Raw genomic sequence first — 11,932 nt, 5'->3', positions numbered from 1 at the left:
AAAGAGAGAAGGGACAGAATGAAGGGGCAGAATAAGAGAGAGAAGGGGCAGAGAATGAAGGGGCAGAATAAAAGAGAGAAGGAGCAGAGAATGAAGGGGCAGAATAAAATAGAGAAGGTGCAGAGAATGAAGGGACAGAATAAAAGAGAGAAGGGACAGAATGAAGGGGCAGAATAAGAGAGAGAAGGGGCAGATAATGAAGGGGCAGAATAAAAGAGAGAAGGTGCAGAGAATGAAGGGGCAGATTAAAAGAGAGAAGGGACAGAGAATGAAGGGACAGAATAAAAGAGAGAAGGGACAGAATAAAAGAGAGAAGGAGCAGAGAATGAAGGACAGAATAAAAGAGAGAAGGGACAGAATAAAAGAGAGAAGGAGCAGAGAATGAAGGGGCAGAATAAAATAGAGAAGGGGCAGAGAATGAAGGGACAGAATAAAAGAGAGAAGGGACAGAATGAAGGGGCAGAATAAGAGAGAGAAGGGGCAGATAATGAAGGGGCAGAATAAAAGAGAGAAGGAGCAGAGAATGAAGGGGCAGAATAAAAGAGAGAAGGTGCAGAGAATGAAGGGGCAGAATAAAAGAGAGAAGGGACAGAATGAAGGGTCAGAATAAAAGAGAGAAGGGAAATAATAAAGAGAGACAGAATAAAAGAGAGAAGGGACAGAATGAAGGGACAGAATGGAGGGACAGAATAAAGAGATTAAATGAAAAGTATGCCGCTTGCAATATATTTTGCATAAAATAGTTAGTTTGCATTTAATTTTAATGGTTCAAAGAATGTCAGGCAAAATGGTGGGCCCTCACGCATGTTCACTTCATCAAATCTGGCCCTCTTTAAAAAAAAGTCTATGCCATCACAGCAATCTGGTCTGTAACGTTCACATTCCAAAATGAAATGCCCACTCATTCAGATATGTTAGTGATGTGTGGATCATTTATGTTAAATAAGCAGGTCACACTGTGCTGGCTTTAAGCATTCGAGAACCAGATTGTGAAGGCAAGGAACATCATTAATCCTTAAAGGGTTAATAATCCATTACCTCGACACTCTGAATATTGATACATCATGGCAATGTGTGTGTTCCATATATATATTCCTGAGGATATCCTTAGGAAACCATGCTGTCGATCAAAATTCAATTTGCTGAAGGTGACCTTCACAGCTGGGCAAAGCTTCAACAATCCCAGCAGTGACTGGCTGACAGCTTTGCTTCACAAGAAATTCTGTAGCAGCTCAGTCATTTTATTGTCCCCAGAGGGAGAAGATTACAATTTTCTCTCTTTCCCCAAATGTTACCCCACAAATGATTTTGTCTAAGGTAGGCCAGTAAGTATTTACATAGAGTAGCCAAAATTAAATGGCCTAATATTTAATGTATCCCTGTTAATTTGCTCCAAGCTTGCTATGTTGACAAAGTCTATTTAATATTTTGCTTTTATTATACAACAACAGTATTAATTGAATAAGGTTTTAATTTTTCTAGGAAATAATTCAAGGAAATGATATAATCAAATTCCCTATCCTCAGGATTCAAGCAAATTTGGTGTATATTTAATAAGAATGTGTATGAATTAAATAAAAAACATCAGAGGGATTTACTTTTGGCCTTTGTCATAGAACAAGATTTACGGCAAACGCTGTGGATCTGAGGGTTGGGGGTTGCCTTCTAGATGACACTACAGTTTATTACAATAAACTTTCACGTCAGTTTTACCTTAAACGTCATTTTAAAAACACCAAGATTGTAATCGGTAAATCAGTGATACTCGAAACAAACGCAGGATTATTTACCACAATCTATTAACGGGAAATATTCTTGAATGTTTTTACACATGTAGTTTATATAACATTTTGGAGAACTTAAAGGTGAGAAAATAATGTCATGTATTAATTGTGTTTATTGCATGTGTAAAACTGCGTAGTATGTTAAAGAACACAATACACTTGAAATCAATAAGATCTACTCGTCTGCAACAGTTGTTTAACTATTTGAACTCTGACAAAAGAATGCATCTATGTGATTATAACACAGCATCACACAGCACCATCACAATAAATGGTTTAAAGGGATATGGGTATTTCAAACTGCCATGTTACTACACATTGTCACTTATTTACGTTTCAATTATCACAATGTATGAAAATTAAATATGATGTTTTGTAATGTTACATTTTGAGTGATGTAATGTATTCCTTGTGATTCCCATAACTAGAGAAATCTATTATTTTCCTAAACCTCTCTGCTTTGCATTTATTCGGATGGTTTATTTTTACAAAGCTGGGGTACCGATTAAAAGCACATACGTTTTGTTTTTTTAAAAATGGTAAAGAACTGGGTCATCGCTTCAGGGATTGTTATAATTTCAACAAGACAAGTGCAATGTGCCAATGCAACGTGGAATACATCTATTTAAAGTTAAAGAAATAATTTCATCGTTTGTCGAAGTTATAAAAATAAACAAATAGAAATAAAATATGAGGAGCTCTCAATTATCCTGTTATTTAAAAAAAAGTGAACAGGCCTTACCTGATGACAAAGAGATTGAAATATCTCACTGCTCGCAGACAACATCATCTTCTGTTCTCAGAGACCACTAGAGATTGTATTTATGATCTTGATACAATGTCCAAAACCCATTTATCTTGTGATTGTGATTTAAATGTAAGGAAAATGTGATCCCAGTGGGCAGCTTCAGCGAATCTGCATTCTGGAGTGCCCCATGTCTGCACTGTAACACTGATGTTATCTGCACAAGCTAGGCTTATTGCCCAAAGCTATACTGCGTCGGCCACAGAGAAAGCATGTCGCATCTTTCAGCTCATCACTGTCATAGGAAAATCCATCTTGCTGCCACGGATTTTCTTTCAATCGTCAACCGACCATGGGAAGACAAGATTCATTGGTCAGCTGATAAAAATCTGCAAAGCAAGAATCACTACACAGAGGATTTATAGATTATATGGGGGGGTGGGGGACGTTGGAGGGAAGGTAGAGGACAGACTGTATTGGAAAATATGACATATATAACACTATGAGAGCTGTGCCCCCCACCCCGTCATCGTGTTCTGTTACTGTGCTGATTTGTAAATGTCCCTGTCTGTGTGTGGCAGATGCTTCCATTGTAATATGGCCCCTCCCCCCTCTTTGTTCCCTATACGGCTGTCAGTTTACAATGACTAACAGCATGTGTTATTGCTATGCCATTGCTATGTGATCATGAATAAGATATATATAAGCTGGGTACAAGAATGTATTTTTCCATTCATTTGTAGATTTTACCATACTATTCTATAGACAGACAGACACAGACAGACACAGACAGACAGACAGACACAGACAGACAGACAGACAGACATATAGATAGATAGATAGATAGATAGATAGATAGATAGATAGATAGATAGATAGATAGATAGATAGAGGAGGTGGACAGATGTTTTATATCTCTCTACCTGTAGATTGAAGTAGCCTGTGTTAATGTAGTAATTCAGGTGGGATATATACATACAATATACAGACAGACAGAAGCAAATATCAGCAGATAGAACATTTGATAACTGGCTTTAAGAATAGACAGACACGTTTTAGCTATAAAAAAAAAATAAAAAGTGGAACAAACACAAAGCTTAGTTTTGCACTACAACCAGACATTTTCCCTGCATGATGCGACCCTGGGTTAGAGTAGAAACAAAGAATTGTTTATGACAACTGGCGTGTAGTACAGAAAAGTTGGACGAGCCGGTATACAGATAAGTGATCTGCAGTAGGCTAAGTCGATAAGATGATCTGGTAGCCAAGTAAATCAGGGAGAAGGCAAACACAGAGTTTGGTTCAAATGAATACTTCAGGCCAGGAAAACAGCGTTGGGCTGGCAATGAGAGCTATTAACCCCCCAACGGCAACTAGTATACAGCAGTCATGGACTACAGCCTCACATCATTCTTATTTTTGTTAAACTAGCAGAAAGTGCACGTGGATGTTTGTTGGCACAGTACTGCAGGAGTAAGGCAGGAATTGTGCAGGGCTTTTCCAATCCCGCACTCTGTAGGGCTTGGAGTGGCAAACTGGGATATTTTCCAATGGACTGAACTAGGATCGACCAGACTGCCATACTATGATGGGTTTGTAGGATGTCCATGAAGGTTTGTGCAAGTAGGGTAAGATAAAACATACCATTTGTCTTTGGTAGTAGCACAGTCTTAATCTCTTAGCTATGAACACATCTCCATGCTCCCTTATTCCATACTTGTGATTTTAATTGATATTACGGAGATATATCATACCACATCTCGCAACTTCAGCAACTATCTGGCAAATCCATATATTGCATGTGCCACCTGAGAAAAAACATCCACATAGATAGATTTACTTCATGCACAAAAAAGGACCTTATTTGGACTTGCACTCCAGGCCAGGATTAATATTTTGGGGAACAAAACACCAGTTCAAAAAAGAATGAAGTCAATGGTCAATTACAGATGATGGAAACACAACACGATGTCTAGCAGCAGCACATCTTGGATTTATGAACGGAAGCGTTTCCAAACTTAAAAAGAGTGGGGAGTGGTGACCTTATACAGGTAGCCCTCAATGTGGCAAAGGAATTGCACGCAAGTATGAGTAAAGAGTATGTTGACAGCAAATGCGTGTATGCCACAATCCTAAAGAGTATGAAACCTGTGTGGAATTGGAAACGACAGGAATCCGTGCTAGGCAGAAGTCCTTCTTGTGTCAACTGATACATGAAATATGATTATCACAAAATGTATACATGGATGACAAGAGAAAGAGGATAAACATAAACGTCATTCAGTTACCTTTTGAGAGCAACTTTATCTTGTGCCCAAAATGGATGACGAAATTTGTCACCAGTTTAATGGCCAAATCAATGTGTGTTTATAAAAGGACACTAAAGCTGAGACAGAACAGTGAATCCAAATATTAGAACTACAATTCTAACCCTAAACACCACCTAACCTTAACACTAACCTGAAACAGGCTATAGTCTGATGTATACTTCCACATTGCCACACCAAAACCAGCAGTGCTGATGACACCTTTATCAATGTGATGAAACAAAAATACAGCATTGCTATAATGGTGGAGGCCTTAACTATGACATTTTAATGTCGGTGTAATAGTGTGTTGCACTTTTGGACTTTCAGGAAGAGACCTCCACCACTAGGTCATCAATGCAAAAACAATAAACAATTATTTCTTAGACTGTAGTGGAGATAATAGATTGCATTGTGTAAGCCGTAAGAGAGTTGACAACATTTTGACCCACTAAAGGCCTTTGTCAAGCCTTCATAAAATACCACTTATTTTCACCACCATGGACTGGGCGATATCAACGTTGACTTTTTTAATATAATTTAATAATAAGAAACGCCATGTTAATCAACGAATCCTTTAATTGATACATTCATTCAGCCTCTTCGTTCTGGGTTTGAAAATATCAGCGAGCAGCTTCTTAGATGCTTCCCATAATTAATTATGGCATCACTTGGGATATGTGTGAAATGCAAATTCTCTCATCCCTGCACACAACATGATGATGAGTAAAAATCAAATCGCATCTAAAAGCAGACCGGTTTCAAATATTTACATCTCTCTCGAGTCTAATGTAATTTTCTATCTTACACAGAAGCAACACAATAGCACAATATATTGTTATCCCTGGCATTAGTGAAACAAATGACTTTTTGTTCATCTGAGTGTTGATTGGTTCAGTTGTTAAACTTAGACCTTGTTTTCATTTAGAAATCTAGTCTAACATATCGGCCAGTAAATTGTAGTGAATTAACAACTGAATTGCAAAGTTTAGACCAAAAAATAGAGGCGGAACATCTTACATTGCAGCAATGGGACACTTTTTCAAATGTGGATGTTTTGGGCTACATTTTGGCAATCTGTTGTCAATTCACTACTAGGCTTATACTATTTTATCAATGGGAGGACAGTGATAGGGTGGAAGCGCTAAACCTTTCTGATACGGCAGTGGGGAAGTGAGGAAAGCCAAGCGGGAAGCTGTATTGGGTGCTCAACTACCAACTTTGGGGATTAAAAAATTGCAAAATTGTTTAATCCCTGAAAGTAAGAGGGATTACTCCTGCCACCATAACAACTTCAATTAGCGTTCCTTTAAAAGATTGGCAAAATGTAAATCAAAATATCCAAATCTGAAAATGTACCCCACTGCTGAGGCTTAAGGTGTACCAGTTCTATTTTTTTTTTAAACTTTGCAATTCAGTTGTTAACTTTCCAATAAAGCATTATATTGAATGGCAATGGTTACATTTGCTAAAACACGGCAGAGCACGTTTTTTATACACTCACCGAAAGATCAACTGGTCCTTTCTGTTACAAAAAATCTTAACCAGTTACATCTCAGGGGTTTCATAATTAAACTCGTATCTCTCATAGTCCTTTTGCTCTCACATCTACTTCATGCACCTGTAATGTAATGGGCATTGCATTAGAAATCCAACCCATCTGACAGTAGGGATAGTCATGTTCCCTAAGTGCCAATGGTCCAATCCCTTGGTGGAAGTTCATTGTTCAGTACGTCAGCAGAAGGTAGGTAGGCACACAGAAAAAAAAGGATCTGTGGAACTAATTGCCACAACAGGGTATTAAGCAAAAAGGCACAAAGAAGACTCTTGTCACTTTATAGACAGTTTTACAGAACTCTGTACTAAACACTGCAAAAAGCAGTCAGAATGATCAACTATGATAAATGGTGGTCCATCCAGGATGGGACAGTGGCTCATACTTCCCGTGTGTCTCACTTCCTTAATTCCAACTCTCTCCTTGACCCTCTTCAGTCTGGCTTCCGCCCTCTCCACTCTACTGAGACCGCTCTTATCAAAGTGACTAATGACCTAATCTCCGCTAAATCCAAAGGTCACTACTCCATATTAATTCTCCTTGACCTCTCTGCTGCCTTTGACACAGTTGATCATTCTCTTCTCCTTCAAACTCTTCAATCACTCGGTCTCTGTGACTCTGTCCTCTCTTGGTTTTCCTCCTATCTCTCCCAACGCTCATTTAGTGTCTCATTTTCCAAGGATACCTCCTCCCCTCGCCCTGTCTTGGTTGGAGTTCCCCAAGGCTCTGTCCTTGGTCCCCTTCTATTTTCTCTTTATACTGCCTCTCTTGGAAAACTTATTGCCTCTTTTGGATTCAACTACCACCTGTACGCTGATGACACTCAGATATACCTCTCCTCACCGGACCTCTCCCCGGCCGTCCTGCAACGTGTCACTGCTTGCCTCTCTTCCATCTCTGACTGGATGTCGTCACGCTTTCTCAAACTTAACCTCTCTAAAACTGAACTCCTTGTCTTTCCTCCTCCTAATACTGATCCTCCTCTCTTACTCTCCCTTCAAGTCAGTGATATCCACATAAGTCCATCCCTACAAGCGCGCTGTCTTGGCGTCATACTTGACTCTGGTCTCACCTTTGAGTCTCACATCCAGTTTGTTGCCAAGTCCTGTAGGTTCCAACTCAAAAACATAGCCCGCATCCGCCCCTTTCTTACGCAAGATGCTACCAAGGAGCTTGTCCATGCTCTAGTAATTTCCCGCATGGATTACTGTAACCCTCTCCTGATTGGTCTCCCCAAAAGCCGTACTGCCCCGCTACAGTCTGTAATGAATGCTGCAGCTAGACTGATTTTCCTATCCAGTCGGTCCTCTCACACCTCGCCCCTCTGCCAGTCCTTACATTGGCTCCCTGTATCCTATAGGAGTAAATTCAAAGTGCTAACCCATACATTTAAAGCACTGAACAATTCCAGCCCCTCTTATATCTCTTCACTGATCCAGAGGTATGCCCCTCCTCGTACCCTCCGCTCTGCCCGCGACCACCTCCTGACCGCTGCTCGCACCCGTACGGCCAACTCACGCTTGCAGGACTTCTCACGGGCGGCTCCTCTCCTATGGAATAACTTGCCTACTGCCATCAGACTCTCCCCTAGTCTTCAATCATTTAAGAAGGGCCTTAAATCCCATCTCTTCAGGAAAGCGTATGGCCTCCCAGAGTAATCTCTCCCTTACATACCTGTCCCTATGGAATAGTGCTTTGCTCTCTCCTCCAGCTCTGCTTCACTCCTACTTGATATTTCCTATCCTAATGTTTCTAATACCCCACCTCCTATAGACTGTAAGCTCATTTGAGCAGGGTCCTCTTCAACCTATTATTCCTGTCAGTTTTCTTGTAATTGTCTTATTTATTGTTACATCCCCCCCCTCTCAAAATATTGTAAAGCGCTACGGAATCTGTTGGCGCTATATAAATGGCAATAATAATAATAATACTTTGGTTGCCGTTTAGCTATGTATGCAGTCCTGCATTTTTCAATAAGTGTGATGGCTCACTACCGATTATCATTTGTACTCCCATGTCTAATAGTCTGTTCTGACAGGTGTTCACATTTCTTTTTTAGTTATTTGCCCTTTTTACCAGAATCTTGTATGTGCCACGTGTACTTGCTAAAGAATTATACAGCGAGTGAAAATGATACTATGTTTCAGATTCTAACGCACTTATATTTCTAGAATGTTGATGACGGCAAGATAAAGATAACGTATACAAGTGTTCTCCGACACTTCATCTAACTCAGCTCTGCGGCAATAAATTATTCGGTATTATTTTAACCAAATATCTCCAGGTTGAAAAACAAAAAGCAAAAAACAGTCCAGTTTGTAGACAAAGGCATTTCAGGATGTTAAAACCTGCATAAGCGACATGTCCACTTTAAGGGCAAAATACATATTCAATTTATTTTCTGCTGGCTGTTAATAATTATTTGGGAGTTAGCATAATCCAGTAGAATGATGATTAGTGGTAAGTGCGTACAGGCTTTTCTTTTTACATTTGCATAAGCCACTGATGAATCCAGCATTTGTTGGCATAAACAAAGCACTAGTGGAAAAACGAAGTACATTTCCAAACATATTCCACATTACAATGAACATATTATGTGTTTCTAAGTAGAGATATAAACTTGCTACCCAGATTGCTGGGTCTTACATTACAATGGTGCTGGAAAGGATGGCCCTCTGTCTGCACTAGACGGGTACACTGTGGAAAACGCTGGTGTGGCGGTTTGGCTCAGACAAATTTTCATCCGTGCAAACTATTTAGAAAAACGATTTGGATGAAAGGGCATGAAAATGCACCTATTATTGTACTGCCAAATATATACATGGTATTATGTGTATATATATATATATATATGGCTATTCTATATATACTGAACTAATTCCAGGTGAAATTCAGTTGATTTAAATTCTGACCGAATAGAATGGTATTTTACCATTCAAATTTGGCTGGCATTCAGTCAAGAATTTGATTTTTTTGAGCGTTCACTTACTCTTGAGTGTTCGGTTGTGAATTTTAAATATTTAGGTCTGGACGATCCCTGGTTTGTTTATTATTTATTTATGTGATTTATTGGCTGTGCCCTAACCATCAATTATCTAAATTAGGGGCACCATTGTCACGGTTCACTCCTTAGGTGATATTCCTTTGTGCAGTACCTATTATCACCACTCTCACCACGGTTCACTCCTGTTTGGTGCTATTCCTTATTTCTTGTATCACTTAGCACTTCAGCTGACCCTTGTTAGGCACCTTTATAGTTTGGTCTCACCCTTCCCTCAGGGTCAGATCATTGTTTCCTGTATCCTGTGACGTTGATCCTGCATCCTTTGGTCTTGTATCCTGTTTCCTTGTTCCTGTGTCCACCGGTCTTGTATCCTGTGACTCTGACCCTGCATTCTCTGGTCTTGTGTTCCTGTGTCCTCTGGTATTGCATCCTGTGTCCATAGTTCCTGAGACTCTGACCTTGCATCCTCTGTTGATATATCCTGTGATTCTGGCCTTGCATCCTTGTGACACTAGATTATATCCTGCGGCTCTGGACCTGAGTCCTGTCTGTCTCTCATGGTGCCTGTCCGGTCCTGCCCGGTGTACTCCATTTAACCTACAAGACTGTACTTTATACTCTGCCTGCACCTCCCGTGCTAGATTTAGGTTTATTGTATATTTTGTATTGGCATTGTGTTATTGTATATTGTTTGGTTATCTTGTGTCTTTTTGTTTTCTTCATTATATACTTATTTCTACTCTTATTACTTGTTTGCCATTTTTTCCCTGCATATTGGGTTCCTGCAGTTAAAGGGATATTGCTGTCTCAGGGCACCCCTTTCCTACCGTGACAACCATGGAAGAATCACCAAATTAGGAACAACTGAACCAGCTTGTCCATTGTTTAGTTGCTTCATGATTCGTCATACGGCTATTCTGAGTTACATATTTTGGATGACCTGCCAATCGCACAGAATTCACCTGAATTGCAAAATAAATTTACAAGTCTAGCCCGCATCACATTGAGCATTTGAAGTAGACCAAATTTTTTTTAAAATAGTCTTACAGGCAAAATAGCTGCTGCCATTCCATATTGCATTGTGGATTCTACACAGTGGGAGTCAAAACACATAGTTGTAAAAGACAAACACTGAGAATAGACAAAAACTGAGTACCTTTCGGTATGGCTTCCCATTCTGGAGGTATCATACAAGCTGAAGCTCATTTGTGCCACTATAATTAATACAATTAGCATATCAGACTTATTAGTACCATTAAATTGGGTAATAGTAACAACCCCTGGATGTTTGGCTAAGGTAACATCCCTAGCACGTACTTGAAAACCGGAGTAATCTTAATGTACCTTTCCTGTTTAAATACTTTGTTATTATTATTATTATTTCAGGGAATCCCTAACTTGATAATCATCAGAGTTTATCTAAAAATTATCATGGAATTTCCAAAGAAAGGTGCTCAGCCAGGCACATTTCCAGATTAACCATGAGGTAACTAACAAGGTGATCCATGGTGACCTCCTAGGGACCAGTGGTAAGATATGGACCTAGACACTATGCAAAACTTTGACCAATTCCTCAAATTTTTCACTCTATTTTCGCAATGGGAATGACAATCTGATAGGATGGCAATTAGTGGCACCCGGTAGGATGACAATCAGCGGCACCTGGTCCAAAGCTTGATTGAAGCCTTGGACATTGTTTGGAAGTTCAGGTGAATTCTGATGAAGTTGTTATGTTACCTGTTGGTATAGGTTTCAGTTTGAGGGTGTTAAATTGGTAAAATAAAAAGTATGTTTTTGTTTATTTTGGTTCCTTGATGCACATCCCCCTATATTAGGAAGTTCATTTTGCTAGAGATTTTTACAGGGCATGGTTCTGAAGCTAAAATAAGTGCAAGAGGGGCAAGATCCAAAAGCTTAATTCACTAAAGCTTCAAATACAAAGATTCAACTGACAATGATCATGATATGAGTAATTCAGGTTTAGGGAATATAATCCAGTCAAGGACATTGATGGGGAAAAATTTTAACATCATCCAATAACTCACTGACTGACGTGATCTCATTGCACAAACACGCTTATGTGTCTATTAACATAGTTAATAACACAGGAGATCAGAATGAGGGAACCCCAGAATAATATAAATGGGCCATCGCCTTGCAAAAACAAAGTTAGCTCCATCATATATCAAGAAACCTTGGGAGGATGTATCAAAGTGTTGCATGTAACACTTCTATATCTAATTTTTAGTTTCATGAATATTAATACCGCACTCGGACACAATAAATGTGTCTAGTAAAGGCAAAAAGTATAAGAATATTGCAAAATGTATTCAGTGTATTTCTTTAAGGAAAAAATGTAAATGAACAAAAAACTAATTCATATACAGAGTGGTGCAAAAACCACAAAGAAGACTTATGATATAACATTTGATTTTGACTCAATTAAATTCATAATAACACCAAAATAAAATTCAGCGGGGGAGCAAGATGATAATAGTCCATAAGCAGCTCAAACACCAATACGGAGTCTCTCTTTTC

At 39.2% G+C, this 11,932-nt stretch overlaps 1 protein-coding gene across 5 annotated transcripts in view; it reads right to left on the bottom strand.

The window, feature by feature from the left end:
* The window catches only part of SLC4A10 (solute carrier family 4 member 10), a 170,092-nt gene that overhangs the window by 120,727 nt on the left and 37,433 nt on the right, over positions 1-11,932 (bottom strand). For 4 of the 5 annotated variants that reach the window (XM_063429671.1, XM_063429669.1, XM_063429672.1 and 1 more), the window contains exon 1: positions 2,527-2,903. The exons of the other annotated variant lie outside the window; for it this stretch is intronic. In XM_063429671.1, the coding sequence (XP_063285741.1) occupies positions 2,527-2,574 (48 nt within the window). In that variant the 5' untranslated portion in view covers positions 2,575-2,903. Of the gene's footprint in view, positions 1-2,526; positions 2,904-11,932 lie in introns of those variants that run through there. 5 annotated transcript variants of the gene reach the window in all.

This window comes from Pelobates fuscus, chromosome 8, assembly GCF_036172605.1.
Source record: "Pelobates fuscus isolate aPelFus1 chromosome 8, aPelFus1.pri, whole genome shotgun sequence".
In the NCBI taxonomy this organism is placed as follows: Eukaryota; Metazoa; Chordata; class Amphibia; order Anura; family Pelobatidae; genus Pelobates; species Pelobates fuscus.
The sequence above is the reverse complement of the archived record's forward strand: the minus strand, read 5'-3'. Positions and strand labels throughout refer to the sequence as shown.